Genomic DNA, 16,019 nt, shown 5'->3' on the forward strand with positions numbered 1-16,019 from the left:
AATATCTCTAGCTCTTCTATCAGCTCCACCCCTTACAACCAGTGTGCCACTGCAAATTTGGAGCAATGAGCTGGACAGGCACTGGTCATTTTTCCCAGTGAGTGACTAGTATAGATGGTATTATCTAATAGAGAAAGCAAGACTCATGAGCCTAGAGTGCTCCTCCTGATCTGTGTCTTGGGAGAGTCCCAGCACGTGTCTGTGTCAGTTTTCCACCTGTTAAATCATGAGAAGGATTTTTTTTCCCCACTTTGAAACATATTGATGAAGATAATTCTACAACGTAAGTGATAACCTGTGTGTTCTGGTTCTAGGGTGAAATACTTGAACATAACCTAGAAAGAGAGAAGCAGGCAAACCCCAGAAGAGCCACAGGGCCGGTGAGTAGGGCACTCTCTTGGGACTATGGGAGACATAGACTCAAATCCTTTTTCTAAGAAAGGCTCTTCTACTGTGGAAGTGTCCTAACCTAGGCAATTGTGAATTCTCTAGTATAGCCTGTCTTGTATCTTCTGCTTCCCCTTTTCATAGAATGATAGAATGGTAGGGATTGGAAGGGACCTTTAGAGATCATCTAGTCTAAACCCCCTGCAGAAGCAGGTTCACCTAGATCAGGTCACATAGGAACATGTCCAGGCAAGTCTTGAAGACCTCCAAGGAAGGAGACTCCACACCCTCCCTGGGCAGCCTGTGCCAGGGCTCCCTCACCTCAACAGTGAAATAATTTTTCCTTATGTTTAAATGGAACTTTTTGTGTTCCAGCTTCATCCCATTACCCCTTGTCCTGTTGCTAGGTATAATAGAAAAAAATGGTGTCCCAATGTCCTGACACCCACCATTTATATACTTGTAAATATTAATGAGATCCCTCCTCAATCTCCTCTTCTCCAGACTAAACAGTCACAGCTCCCACAGCCTTTCATTTTCTCTTTGAAAATACCCAGTACCTGGAAATTTCTTCCAATCTGAAAATGTATTAGAAGCCCAGAAAAGTATTTATCACCCTCTAAATGTATTATCTGATTACCTATCAGACTTTTGCTCTGGAAGAACCAACTACTGTGTCTGTTGTGGCTGGTGCACTAGGTGGCAATAGAGAGTCACCACTGTCCCTACTCGCACCAGATGAAGCCACAGGCGAATACAACTGTACACCTAGGGGTTGCAAATCTCAGCTCTTTACTAAATTTTTAACGGCACGGCACTAGAAATTTATAATTTTTTTTGCACCTGAAATCTATTACGAAATTCATGGCAGCAAGCTCACAGCAAGTACCTGTGCTTACATAACTAACCACAGGGAGAGCACACAGGAAAACCAGAGACTTTGCTCTCTGAGTTATATTCCTACCTAGCTGTCAAGCATGCCAAAATTGTAATCTCAAAACCATATTGATCACCATTGCAACTTAGACACCTCTTTTTGGCAAGCTTGTGTTGACACTTGAGCCCTATGGCTCATAAGCCTAAAATTCATCTCCTGCAAACGTGGCTTGCAGCACCAACTTGTAGTTGCAGATGTCAGGCCAAGAACACAAGTCTGTCCCGGTCTCTAGCAGTCTGCAAGTCACTAAGCCACAATCTCAAGCTCCTTTTTACATGCTGAGCTTCTATTCCTGTGAATCCTGTGTTCTTTGCAATGCAACACAGCTTGAAAAAGAGGTATGCTGAGCATTCTGCACTAAATTATCCCACAGTGGGGTGTTTGTATTGTTTCATCTTAAGCAAAAAGTTCTTCTTCTCATCTTCTATATAATAATGTAGTGCTTTCATCCAGAAAGTGGATGACTAAGGTTTAAACTCCATGTAATTTGAATTCCAAACTATTCTGTGAAAATACAGATGTCTAACTTTCAGGGTATCTAGGCCTCATTTTTTTCAGAAGAGAAAGCTCCCCTAAAGCACAATAAAAGGATAATTGCCACAGTAAATACTCCCTTTATACTCTGAATATAGTACAGTCCTGTGGGGCAAAGGAGCCCAGGAGGGCAGGATGTTCTTCAAGATGGAAATCGTAAAGGCACAAGGGCAAGCTGTCCTCTTGTGCTGAAATACAGGCTGGTAGGGAAGAATATTGGCCTGTATGAGCAGAAAGCTTTGTCTGGAACTTGGGAGTAAAAGAAGAGCATCCAACCCTCTGAGCCTAAAGACAGGGGCAGGGAAAGGAATGAAGCTTCTTAGTCCATGTGTAATATGCTGCTTCACTTAGACAGAAGTCTGTGGGGCCGGATGGGATCCACCCGAGCGTGCTGAGGTAGCCTGCAGAAATGCTCTCGCCGAACCACTCTCCATCATCTACCAGCAGTCCTGGCTCACCAGGGAGGTAGGTCTCAGTGGACTGGAAGATGGCAAATGTGACCCCCATCTACAAGAAAGAGACAGAAGGAAGATCCAGGGAACTACAGCCCTGTCAGCCTGACTTTGGTGCCAGGGAAGGTTATGGAACAAATAATCATAACTGCCATCACATGGCACATACAGGACAATTGGGTGATCAAGCTCAGGCAGCATGGCTTCATGAAAGGCCATTCTTACTTGGCTAATTCTACAACAAAGTGACTCAATAGATAAGGGAAAGGCTGTGGATTATGTTTACCTGGATTTTAGTAAAGCCTTCAACAGAGTTTCCCACAGCACCCTCCTCGCTGCCCATGGCTTGAATGGATGTATTCTAAGATGGGTGGAAAACTGTCTGGATGGCCAGGCCCAGAGAGTAGTGGGGAACGGAGTTAAATCCAGTTGTTGGCTGGTCACCAGTGGTGTTCCTCAGGCCTCAGTGCTGAGGCCTGTTCTGTTTAACATCTTTATCAATGATCTGGATGAGGGCATTGAGTGCAGCCTCAGTAAGTTTGCAGATGACACCAAGTTGGATGGGAGCACTGATCTGCTTGAGAGTAGGAAGGCTCTTCAGAGGGACCTAGGCAGGCTGGAACAGCGGGCTGAGGACATTGTATGAGGTTTAACAAGGCCAAGTGCCGGGTCCTGCATTTGGGCCACAACAACCCCATGGAATGCTACAGGTTTGGGGCAGAGTGGCTGGAAAGCTGCTCAGAGGAAAAGGACCTGAAGCTTGATGGACAGTAGCTGAACACAAGCCAGCAGTGTTCCTAGGTGGCTAAGAAGGCCAATGGTGTCCTGGCTTGTATCAGAAATAGTGTGGCTGGCTGGACCAGGGAAGTGTTTGTACCCCTGTACTCAGATCTGATGAGGCCACACATCCAGTTCTGAGACCCTCACTCCAAGAGGGACACTGAGTTGGTGAATGGTCTGGAGCACAAGTCTGATGAGAAGCAGCTGAGGAAACAGAGTGTTTAGCCAGGAGAAGAAGAGGATAAGAGACAACCTTATAGACCTCTGCAACTACCTGAAAGGAGGTTGTAGTGAGCTGGGAGTCAGTCTCTTCCTCCAGGTAACAAGTGATAGGACAAGAGGAAATAGCCTCAAGTTGCACGAGAGGAGGTTTAAATTCGATATTAGGAAGAACTTTTTCACTGAAAGAGTTGTTAAGCATTATAACAGGTTGCCCTGGGAGGTGATGGAATCACCATCACTGCAAGTATTTAAAATTTGTGTAGATGTGGCACTGAGGGACATAGTTTAGTGGCAAAAGTGACAATGTTAGTTTAATGGTTGGACTCAACTATCTTAAAGGTGCTTTGCAACCTAAATAGTTCTATTATTTTGCCCTCAGTGATGGTAGAGAATTTTCCTTCTATATATTGTAGGATAATTATACTCACCAAATATTTTTAACAGTTTCACAGAACATACATTTCCTAAAAAGAAATCACCTGAATGTTCCATAAATCAAAGACCAGCCTTGATTCATTGTCTGGTTTATATTTTTTGCTAGAGTTTCTAAAATACTATGGTTCTAGTGAAATATATATTGTCTGTCCCTTTCCATTACATCAGTAATCCCACTAATATCTGAGATCATGAAACATAACTACAAAGGAATGTATCACTGGTTTTAAACTATCATGTTCAAAGAAAACAAAAACCCATCTGGTGCTTGTTTAGAGCATTATGTTAAACCTTCTGTTAGTAACACATTGTTAAATACTTGATAAACATGTCTTGCTAAAGCAAAGATTACCCAAGGTCTTGTCTTGTACTGTCACATAGAGTTCAAATGTCAATATGTGAAAGACTTAATATGTGAAAGACTTAATTCTCTGCTCCACCTACTGCTCATGACCACTTCTGGTGGCTTCTCTTCTGCTGACACAAATGGAGTTTCATCTGAATTAAGCTAGCAGGTTTTCATTTTCCTGATGGATTAGAAGGGAAAAAAAAAAGTGACACAAGTGATTTTAAACGGATTTATAAGTTAACTAATGAAACAAACAAAAGAGAACTACAAGACCTTAAATACTGAAAACAAAAATAGTAATCAAAGAGGTCAAAATTAGAGGCAGAAAGTAGTAGTGAGAAAGTAAGAGGCATGAGCTTTTCTCCAGGAGCAGCTAACATCTCCTTGCATGCCATTTGAGCCGTATGTGCTGAGCCACTCTGGAAACAAAAATCTACCCAGTTCTTGGTTCTGTCTGCCTACCTGATGCCAATTCTTCAGTCACAGAATCACAGAATGTCAAGGGCTAGAAGGGACCTTGGAAGACAATCTAGTCCAATTCCCCTGCCAGAGCAGAACCACTCAAAGTCATGCAGGAACTCATCCAGGTGGGTTTTGAATGTCTCCCGAGAAGGAGACTCCACAACCCATCTGAGCAGCCTGTTCCAGTGCTTCATCACCCCCATAGTGAAGAAATTTTCCCTTGTGTTTCTTTGGAACCTCTTATGTTCCAGCTTGTACCCATTGCCTCTTGTCCTGTCATTGGCCATCACTGAGAACAGCCTGGCTCCATCCTCCTGACACCCACTCTTTATATATTTGTAAACATTAATAAGATCACCCCTCAGTCTCCCAAGAAGAAACCCCCTCAACCAAGCCTGAAATCAGCTCCAAGAACTACAGGAACTGAAACTCAATGGAAAATGTGATAGGTTAGAAAATGTAGGTATCACTGGCAGCATCAAGAACCAGCAATACAGTGGCTAGGGCTTCCATTTAAAAGCCATCACCTGGACATTTAGCAGATATCCTGGCTCTGAAAGCATAAGCTTCTATCTCATTGTGTAATTCTTCCATAAAATATGCCAAAATTAACTCAAATTTTGGGAAAGATTATCAACTGAATAAGTAGTAAATACCAACATGCACATGGACATACATATAATGAAGAAGCTCCAGGAGTGGTACCAACTATCCAGTTTCATCACAGTAATCATCTATTTTGCCAAAAATGGCAAAATGGGGCTCTGAGCTGGGAAATCACTCACATTTTACTCAAATTTGCCTTGAGTAAACTTGAGACTATTTATGCAACCAGGAATGGAGACATAGACACGCAAACTCAATTTAATGCCAATTTGCTCTTAGTTGACTATGCTCCTATTGTACCTAGTCCAGACCTTGAAACTCGCTTTAATGAGAATTCAGTAGAGACTAGAGCCTGGAAATTGTGTTTAAGCTTGATTCTCAAAAGATCACATTGCACAAAAAAGTTCAAGACAATACTTCATCAGAGCTGCATAGTTTGTAGTACTAATTAGTAATTACAGACAGAGACTGAAGAGGGATGGTCTTGGCTGAAGGATTAGTTGAGTTCTTCAAGCTGTTACATATGCCTCTTCAATCTCCATGTTGGTCTAGACTCAAACAATAGATCAAATAAACCATTTTCTGTAGTGAATCCTGACTAATGTGTCATGGGCTTAATGCACTGCTATTCCTCTTTGCCCGAAGGTAAGACCTGCTCTTTTAAAAGTTATACGAACTGTGGAGTGTGTTTAGGCTTTGATTTTTGTTCTTTTACATCCAAATATAAGTCAAGGGCTTATTTTTTTATTTCACTGTTGCTGTTATATGAACCAAATGCTTTCAAGTATTGCACATCTTTGTTATTAAGAGGTCTTTATTTTCTTATACCTGATTAATGTCTGCTTTAATCCTATGAGAATTATCTGATTAACTTCAACAATCATTAAAGAGACTTAAAATACAGTTTATTTATACCAATATAAGGCAATAAGATTAAAACTATAAAAATCACATTTTGTTTTCACAAATTTCTGGTAGTCAGAAACAAGTTATAAACCACCAGCAGCTTCTGTACCAAACCTAGCATCAGGAGCAAAGTTACATTTATTAGAGAGAGGTGATGTCACAGCTGAGGCAGGATTTTGTATGCAAGTGCATAGCACTTGTAGGAATTTGGAATTATGATCAAGACTGTAGAACTTTTTTACTTTAGTAACTTACAGCAAAGAACTAAAAGATTAGACTCACCCTGTGTATTATATGAACATTTAAAAAACTGCAACAAAAAATCATTTTGTATGCTTACCATTCATATGAAAGCAACTTACAGAATGGATGACACCATGCCTCCTTGAGGCGATATCCTTTGTCTTTGACTATATGGCTGTCTAGAAATGGAGCCCAGATTCTGTCTTTATACATCAATCACAACAAGAAAACTATTGGAAGCCTTCCAAAACTCTTTTTTAAGTTCAAGCACAGGGGTTACAGGAGTCTGGCAGGGGAATAAACAAGAGCACTGAAGAGTGAGCTAGCACTAGAGAAATGTTTGGTGTGTATGAACAGAGAATCTGTCAGTCTTCATTAAAGATGTTGTTCCTCTTCCTTTACTACAGATAAATACTTTCAAGTAGTTGTTAGAGTGATATAATAGAAAAACTGAGCCAGTACAAAAGACTATTTAATTATAAACAGTATTGATTATTAGAGGGGTTTTTTAAGCCTTAAGCCATAACAAAGAACTTTCTCACATCTCACCTGAAAAACTAATAAAGAAACCTGAAAGAGCAACTGAGTTTTCTCATAAGGTTAGACATGAAAATGAAAGAATAAAATAACTATTCTGAGTCATTGATCCATGGTATTAAAAAAATCTGTCAATACATTATCATAGAATCATAGAATGGTAGGATTTTGAAGGGACCTTTAGAGATCATCTAGTCTAACCCCCTTGCAGAAGCAGGTCCTCCTAGATCAGGTCACGCAGGAAAGCATCCAGGTGAGTCTTGAAAACCTCCAAGGAAGGAGACTCCACAACCCCTCTGGGCAGCCTGTGCCAGGGCTCCCTCACCTCACAGTGAAATAGTTTTTCTTATATTTAAGTGGAACTTTTTGTGTTCCAGCTTCATCCCATTACCCCTTGTCCTGTTACTAGGTACAAGAGAAAGAAGGGATGTCCTAGCTTCCTGACACCTTCCTGGTACACTCTGTCACCTCATCCAGGTCGTTGATGAAGATATTGAACAAGACTGGCCCCAGAACCCATCCCTGTGGAACTCCACTGGCCACAGGTCTCCAACTTGATTCTTTCACCAAGCTACACTGCCTGAGCTTTCTGAGGAGGATGTTATGGGAGACGGTGTCAAAAGCCTTGCTGAAGTCAAGGTAGATGACATCCGTTGCTCTCCCCTCATCTAGCCAGCCAGTTATGCACTCATAGAAGGTTATCAAGTTAGTCAAACAGGATTTCCCCTTGGTGAAGCCGTATTGACTCCCACTGATGACCATCTTTTCCTTCATATGTTCAGTGATAACATTCAGGATGAGCTGTTCCATCACCTTTCCAGGGATGGAGGTGAGGCTGACCGGCCTGTAGTTTCCTGGCTCATCCTTTCTGGCCTTTTTGAAGACTGGTGTGACATTGGCCTTTCTCCAGTCCCCAGGCACCTCGCCTGTCCTCCATGGTTGTTCAAAAATGATGGAGAGAGGCATAGCAACTACATCAGCCAGCTCCCTCAGCACTCTAGGATGCATCCCATCAGGGCCCATTATCACCACAGCAACTCAAGTTCAACAAAGGAGAGGAGTTCAGCAGAGGAGAGGGCAAAGAAAAATGCAACAATCTGCACAAAAGGCTGTGTAGAAACAATTTTGCTGTCTTGAAACTAGATCTTTAAATACTAAAGAAGACAAGAGTCACGGATGCAGAAGAGCACATGAGGACGAACACAACTGTAGCCAGGGGGAACAGAGCTAAGAAATTGAATGCAATATGTAACAAGTTGTAAAAAAAATGTGTAAAAACTAAAATACCATCTGATAAAAATAAAACACTATGATATATAATAAATCATTTTAGCCAGTTTGAAACTAAAGAAAGAAGCAAAACCTTTAAAAAAGGGTTGGTGGTTACAATTGATTCTAGTTTTGGTAGACATATTAGAAGTCAATTGTCTTTTCAGAAGGCAGATATTTAACTCCTAAAAGTCCTGACCTTACAAAAAAGTTTGTTCTTTGATTAAATGCCTATAACATCAAGTCATATCAAGATTACATATGAGAGAGAGGGAAAGTTCCCTTTATCCTGTTAATTGGGATAACAAAACCAATATACAAGAATACTTCAATAAATAGATTGAAACTATCAGTGTTTTAAAACAGCACTGACGTGTGTCTTTTGGAGACCCTGTCTTGGCTTTTAGTAACTACTGTTTGTAATTAAAGGGTCTCTTCATTCCACTGAGCAAATGTGTTACTTATAAGTGAATGTAATCTCTCTGATGAAACTGAAATCTAGGTTCAAAGTCTATCAGGTAGATCATGGAAATAATGATCTTATAATAATGTTCCAACTACATGAGCATTCTATGGTTTCTATTTTACCATAGAGAGTGAAAAGTTACATCTTCAGTTATCTTATGCATGTAATTTTAGCCGCTCCACATGCTGTATCTTAGGCACAAAAAGAAACATTTACTTTCTCTAAGCATTTTATAAACATCTAAGGCCTTTGGTTTCTCAAAATGTTGATTACGGAATTTTATGAATGAATAAAGTTTCTTTCTGCTTTTGTTCTATTGTTGCAGTAATATAATACTTAACTTCTTCCCACAGTCAGCCACATAGAAAGAAAAAAGCATTGGACCTTATTTTGCAGTGCACAGTGTGAACGCTCAGCATTGTGAATAGCCATAAAAGTGACAAATTGGAGGCCTTTATGCATATTACACCATTTTTCTTTTGTGTTGTAAAGTGGTATATTATGTTTTTGACAAATGCATTGCTAACTTTCCCGATGCAACACAGCTCAAATTTTCAGTATGTCCTAAATTACACATGAAATTTTAAAATTTACTTGTCAAATGTACTCGACAGTAAATTTCCAAATATGATTGAAAGAGTTGAATGTTCAACTGAACACTTACATTTTAGGTATAAGGTGATGTTGGGAGGCCTTAGAGATTAGATTAATCCTGGCACATATCCGAGAGTAAACACTATCTTTCTGCAAAAGACAGTCTAAGCCAGAAAAAAAAGTGTTTTTATTTTCTTTCTTTCTCCTAACTTCTCTTTCTTCTGATAGAAACAGTGACTAAAAAATATAAGATAAATTCTTGGTGTAAATACAGACTGAAGAAGATACCCTTGCTCCTTTGTTAGTCTTGTCTTTTATCCTATTTATCATATGGCTAGAAGGGGCCTTCAAAGTCATCTCATCCTTCCTATACTCAAAACAGATCAACTGTATTTAGATCAGCACTGAAAAATGCTCATTTAACTTTTTCTTACAACCTCCAATGGCAGACTCAAAGCAAGGTGTTACAGCACTTTCTTCTTGCCATTAAAATGTTTGTGTCATTTGAAACTTCCTTGTTGTGACTGAAGCTTTGTTGTGTTCACTACAGTCATGGGAATGGATTATATCCTCCCTGCTTTGGTTATTAGAAGTTATCATGTCCCCCTCAATTATCTTCCAACTTTGTTCAATCTTTCCTCACAGATTATAAAGCTGGTAGGTACTTTGCTCTAGATTAGATCTAACACCTCTTTCTTCAAGTGCAAAACCCCAACTGGAGGATTTTTTCTAATGCCTTAGCAATCCTGAGTAAGACATAAAAATTACTTTACATGACTCTGCATCTGAAAATTATGTTTACCCTTTTCACAACAGCATGACATTAAGGAATAGTATTCATTATAGAGCATATAAAGCCAGCAGGAAATGTCTCCTTGTGCAGGCCCAACAACACACTTGCGTAAATCTCCCTCAACCCTGAAGCAATGAATGACTGTAGAGGGCATAAAAACCAGCACAGTACTATTAATTTTACACCTTGCTTCTAAGATAAATAGCATGGAATTGCCTTATGTATAGTACCATGTCAGTGAACTGTAGCTATGAGAACACTGATGTGGCGTTTAAAGTACAGAGTATAAGACAGGCTGTAAAACATATAACAGGGAACAAACTAAAATAAGTTGTACACCACTCTTGAGATGAGCCATGTTTCTGTTGCTATAGATGGATAACTGCTTTCTGTTAACTTCACTAGCTGTTGTGTAAATTCTAATTAGCATGGTCTTCCCCTAAAGGGTACAGGAGAAAGTGAGCTCCCTATTGCTTAATTCAGGTTAACCAAGATACAGTTGAAGAACAGGTGGCACAAACAGTGTACAGGTGAACTTCTACCTTTTTTTGAGGAGTTTAATCCTATATAGTTGTTGGGTTTATGGCTCCCAGGTAATGACATCCTTATTCATAGCATTATGTCTGTACTTAAAATTAAATGGAGAACTTCATTCTTAGATGAGGACTAGAAAGCTCAGGATTTGTAGAACTGAGAACCTCACTGCTCTTTTCAAAAGATAATTTTGTTCTACACACAATTTTAAAAGCTACCTGAATTGTTAGTTCATGCTGTGAAGGACTTTAGGCAAAACAGTGAGTATACAACCAAAAATGTGTTTTATGCTACCTAAATGCCAGGAATCCAAAGTTAGTGCCTCTGTTTTCTGTCTCATGGGAAGTTCCGAGATAATGATTTTACATTTTGTTTTTCAGGAATATAGTTTACTGTCTCACTAGTTTATTGAAATGTCTTTACATACAATGGCAAAAAAATTCAAACTGATGATGAGAACACAGTTTAAAGAGAGACAACTATATCACTAAGGTCTCAACTATATCACTAAAATTTCCTTTAAATATCATCATCAGAAAAGAATATAGAGGCTCCTTCTATGAATTTCAATACCTTATCTTGCCTTCATACATTTTTCCTTTGTATGATTAAATATGCTTTTCTACACAGTACAGTAGAGGCAATTCAGTCTTCCTTAGTCAACCCAATGGGAAAATAACTGCCATATGGATAGGCCATTCATGCAGAAAATATCTATATTATAGACTATTGTGTAGAAATTTAGAATATACATAAAACAACACATCTTTCTAGTCCCTGCTGTAGACCTTGCTTCTGTATGTCCTTCCCCTTGATACTGGTCAAGCCTGTTAGTCTTCCAGTGAGAAGTTAGGATGACATAATAGCTTGCCTACCTGACACAATGTAGAATTTTTTTGTCCAGCTGTGGAGTTAGGAACACTGAAACAAGTCAACATGTAATGGCTCACTGATAATTGTCTTTTATAAAGATTAAAATAGAAATAAGGGTATAATTCAGTCACAAACAGATTTAAATGTTACACATGTTTAGAACACATTTCCATGGTGTTCTAAGTTGAATTTTAAAATTATCTCTGTACATATCTGTTGATCCTATATACTTGCTGACATCATCAACAATTTCATAAACCAGATAAGCAAAATAATATATCATATTTTCTTCTTGTTCACAACTATACTTGCTTTTAGACTTATGGCTCTGTATTTTTGTTTTTCCCCAGGTAATGCATTTGTGGTGAGCCTAGCTTTGGCTGATCTGGTGGTGGCCTTGTACCCATACCCCCTGGTGCTCTTAGCTATTTTCCACAATGGATGGACATTGGGTGACATACACTGTAAAGTGAGTGGCTTTGTGATGGGACTAAGTGTAATAGGCTCTATTTTCAACATCACTGCAATTGCAATAAACAGATACTGCTATATATGTCATAGTTTTGCCTATGACAAAGTGTACAGCTGTTGGAACACAATGCTGTACGTCTCCTTAGTCTGGGTATTAACAGTAATTGCAACTGTGCCAAATTTTTTTGTTGGCTCTTTAAAGTATGATCCACGCATCTATTCATGCACGTTTGTTCAGACTGCAAGCTCCTACTATACAATAGCTGTTGTGGTAATTCACTTCATCGTCCCTATCACCATTGTGAGCTTCTGCTACCTTCGAATTTGGGTTTTGGTGCTTCAAGTTAGAAGACGAGTCAAGTCAGAAACAAAGCCAAGACTGAAGCCAAGTGACTTCAGAAACTTTCTCACCATGTTTGTGGTTTTTGTGATTTTTGCCTTTTGCTGGGCACCTCTAAACTTCATCGGACTGGCTGTAGCCATCGATCCCATGGAAATGGCACCAAAAGTTCCTGAATGGTTATTCATTATAAGCTACTTCATGGCCTATTTCAACAGCTGCCTTAATGCAATAATATATGGACTCCTTAACCAGAATTTTCGAAATGAATACAAACGAATATTAATGTCACTGTGGATGCCAAGGCTTTTCTTCCAGGACACATCCAAAGGAGGAACTGATGGTCAGAAGAGCAAGCCTTCTCCTGCTTTAAACAACAATGACCAAATGAAAACTAATACCTTGTAAATGTGTAATAGTCAACGGAAGAGGTTGTCATGAAGAAACTAAAGAATATAGTAGTAATGTTCTGGTCAGTCTTGCTTACATTTGGAGGCTTTCCATTTGGATGACGTTTTGTGACTGGAATACTGTCTTCTTGATAAAGCACATTGCTTTCAACTCATGATTTGTAGAAGATATCAATTGAAAATGCATTTCAGAATTGAAGCAGTGAGTAAGAGCAAGCTCTTTCAGTTCTGAGAGATGAATTCTGCCCCCAGTCATATGAATGAGGGTTTTTGTTTTAATTTCAGTGGGAGTTTTGCATTCTTTATACAAGATCAGGATTCACTTCTTAGCAGATATAGTGAAGGTACTTGTCTATGGGCACAGCAGCTGATCAGGGCTACAGAGTAATATTTTTCCTCCTTCTGAGCAAAAAGGGTGAATGAGATACTCCATTTTCCATCCAATACATCACGTTTCTGTGCATGTATGGGATGTCTTTGAATCAGACTTGTACACTCGAGAGAAGAATATATATGTAAAAGCAAATATTATCATTAGAATATTTCCTCATAGGTTTTTCTTACTTGCATACACTGAGACTGGGAATAGAGTGTATTCATTCTCTTCATGTTTTGTGGTCAATTTTAAGGCAGACTATAATACAAATGGTTAATTTGTTACAGATTTACTTTATACAATATTTGTCCTTTACAGAATATTGAATTTCCATAGCACTGCTTTTATTTATCTAAATGCATACATCCAAAGTCATTTGATGCACTTTAGCACATCTTATACGTTTGCAACAGACTGCAAATTATGGCATAGACCAGGTGATTGTCTGGAGTGGCAAGTGGACACCAGGCAGGATATCCTTGATGATCTCAAATGACACTACACGTAAAGAAGATGCCTTTTTGACTGTAATGGTAGCTGAGATAATGGCTTCACATGTCTTCATCTAATCTTGAACAAAATCCACTGTTGGTGTCTAATCTAAACCAATCTTCAAGGCTCTATATAGTGGAATTATGTTTTATTCCATTTATGGTGGTAAACACACATCCGAGGATGAGGCAAGTTGATTTGAAGAGGTGCTGGTCTCCTGTCATTGGCTTTAGATGGAGCTTTGATTACTAGTTCAGACATTTAACTTTGGATAGCTAATGGAGGATTTATCTTGCATGATTTGTCTCTAGCGGAGAGAGGTGTTTACATACAATTTACTTTCTAAATTCCCATTGTGGAACTGATTGACAGAACTCACTGACTATATCTTCATTGATTGTAATGGAGATCAGACAACTTATGTAAACACATTTCAGGCAAAGATAAGTGATCTCAATCCCATAATTAGTGTACCTACAGTTCATATTTGCACAGTTCATAAAATTAAAAGATTATTTTCCTGTCTCTTTTCAAACTCAGCTCAAATTCAAACTGGATTTATTCTTTTTCAGGTAACACTTTGTAGCAGTGACTATACAGATCAAATTACAAACTGGGCTATACCCCATAGCATTATAGCAATTTACACAATGTGGTTTGTATTATCTCTAAATCAGATTAGAGATATGTGCAATCAGAGTCAATTAGGTTATTTTATCATTAGACTTGAAACATTACTCTTGGTAGAACTGTTCGAGGGAAAGGAGATAGTCCTCTGGTAAATCCATGCCAGGTATTGCAATAGGAAAAGGAGGAATTCAGGTTGCTATTATATTCCAGTTGAGGTTTCCTGACCCGGCTATTATGAAAAATATTTCTATAGTAAGGTTAATTTGTACGGCCAACATACTGCTCCAGAAGCCATAAAGATGAATTAAAAATCACCCTTATGTTGCTATACTCATAGAAAAACATCCGAGAACTGCAATATTTTAAATGCTTTATTTGCTTGCCAAAAGTCTGTATAAAGTACAGCAAAGTAACAAATGTGATGATTCCTCTAGCTTCTTTCATGTTCTTCAGATCATTTCTGATAATCTCTAAAGTTTAGTATCCTAAGACTCATACAGTAGTAGCCTGATGAAACCTGAAAACTTTGTGAATAGGAGTGAGAAAGAGATGGAACAAGTTTAACCTGGTGGTATATAATGCAAATACTGTAGCTAAAAGTAGCAACCATTAATATGGAGAATTTGCTTGGAACATAGTTTTGCAAGTCTGATACAGTTTTGGTATGTGTTGTGTTCCATGACTTCCACATCAAGGTAAGGAAACACTGAACTAATATAAGTATAGGTCTACATGTGAAACTTCACCCTAGAGTAAATAAGGAGTTTTAAGAGCCTAGGAGCCATGCAGTGAAGGACAACAAGTTCCATTCATTAACAATTCTACTTTTTCTGATTTATACGAATGTACAAAATTGTGAGTTGAAAGTAAAAATTTGTTGTCTTTCTTATGGGTGAAGTAATATTAGAAGTAAATTGATAGACCATGAGTTACCACAAGTTGGAAAAGAATCCAGAATTTTTATCAAATTCTCATTGTTGTTTTAGCTCTGTAAATGAAAGATAAACATTTGAACCACTTGCTTGGATGTAAAAGTTAGCAGCTATCATTTTGCATACTCATGGGAAGAAGATTTTAATTTTTTATGAAGTCATTTTTAAAAATTAAAGAACACTTTTAAGAATCCTTGTACTGATACCTCCTCAACTATCCTAAATGAAGCTCACACAAGTAATAGAATAGAAACATGGCATCACAGAATGGTTTGGATTGGAAGGAAACATAAAGATCATGTCATTCCAAAGCCCGTGCCATGGGCAGGGACACCTTCCACTAGAGCAAGGCCCCATCTAATCTGACCTTGAACACTTCCAGGAATGAGGCATTCACAGCCTCTCTTGGCAACATGTTTCTCTGCCTCACCACCTTACCAGTAAAGAATCTTTTCCTAATATCTAACCTAAATCTTCCCTCTCTCAGTCTAAAACCATTGTCTCTCATCCTATCACTACACTTCTTGTACCCACTTTAATCATAGAACCAACCCCATTTAAAACTCATGGTTGAGATAGAACAGTTTAACAGTTGTTTGTTTGTTTGTTTGTTTTAATATTAACATTATTAATAGTAATAGTGACAAACAGAAAGATAAGAAGAGAATGAAATAAAAACCAAGACAGACAAGTGACACACAATGCAATTGCTTACCACCTGCTGCCTTATGCTCAGCCAGGCCCTGAATATCAATTAGCCCCTCCCAGGCAACTCCCCCCAGTTTATATACTGGGCATGATATTGTATAGTATGGAATATCCCTTTGGCCAGTTTGGGTCAGCTGTCCTGGCTGCACCCCCTCCTAATTTCTTGTATTCCTCCAGCCTTCTTGCTAGCAGGGCATGGGAAGCTTAAAAAATCTTTGACTACTTAGCAACAACTAAAACATCAGTGTGTTATGAACATTATCCTCACACTAAATCCAAAA

At 38.8% G+C, this 16,019-nt stretch overlaps 1 protein-coding gene across 1 annotated transcript in view; it reads left to right on the forward strand.

Annotated features, from left to right (window-relative positions):
- The window catches only part of MTNR1B (melatonin receptor 1B), a 32,127-nt gene extending 19,455 nt beyond the window's left edge, over positions 1–12,672 (forward strand). The window contains exon 2 of the mRNA XM_062020380.1: positions 11,730–12,672. Within this exon, the coding sequence (XP_061876364.1) occupies positions 11,730–12,598 (869 nt within the window). The 3' untranslated portion in view covers positions 12,599–12,672. The remainder of the gene's footprint in view (positions 1–11,729) is intronic.
- Positions 12,673–16,019: the final 3,347 nt, after the last annotated feature.

This window comes from Colius striatus, chromosome 1, assembly GCF_028858725.1.
Source record: "Colius striatus isolate bColStr4 chromosome 1, bColStr4.1.hap1, whole genome shotgun sequence".
Classification (NCBI taxonomy): Eukaryota; Metazoa; Chordata; class Aves; order Coliiformes; family Coliidae; genus Colius; species Colius striatus.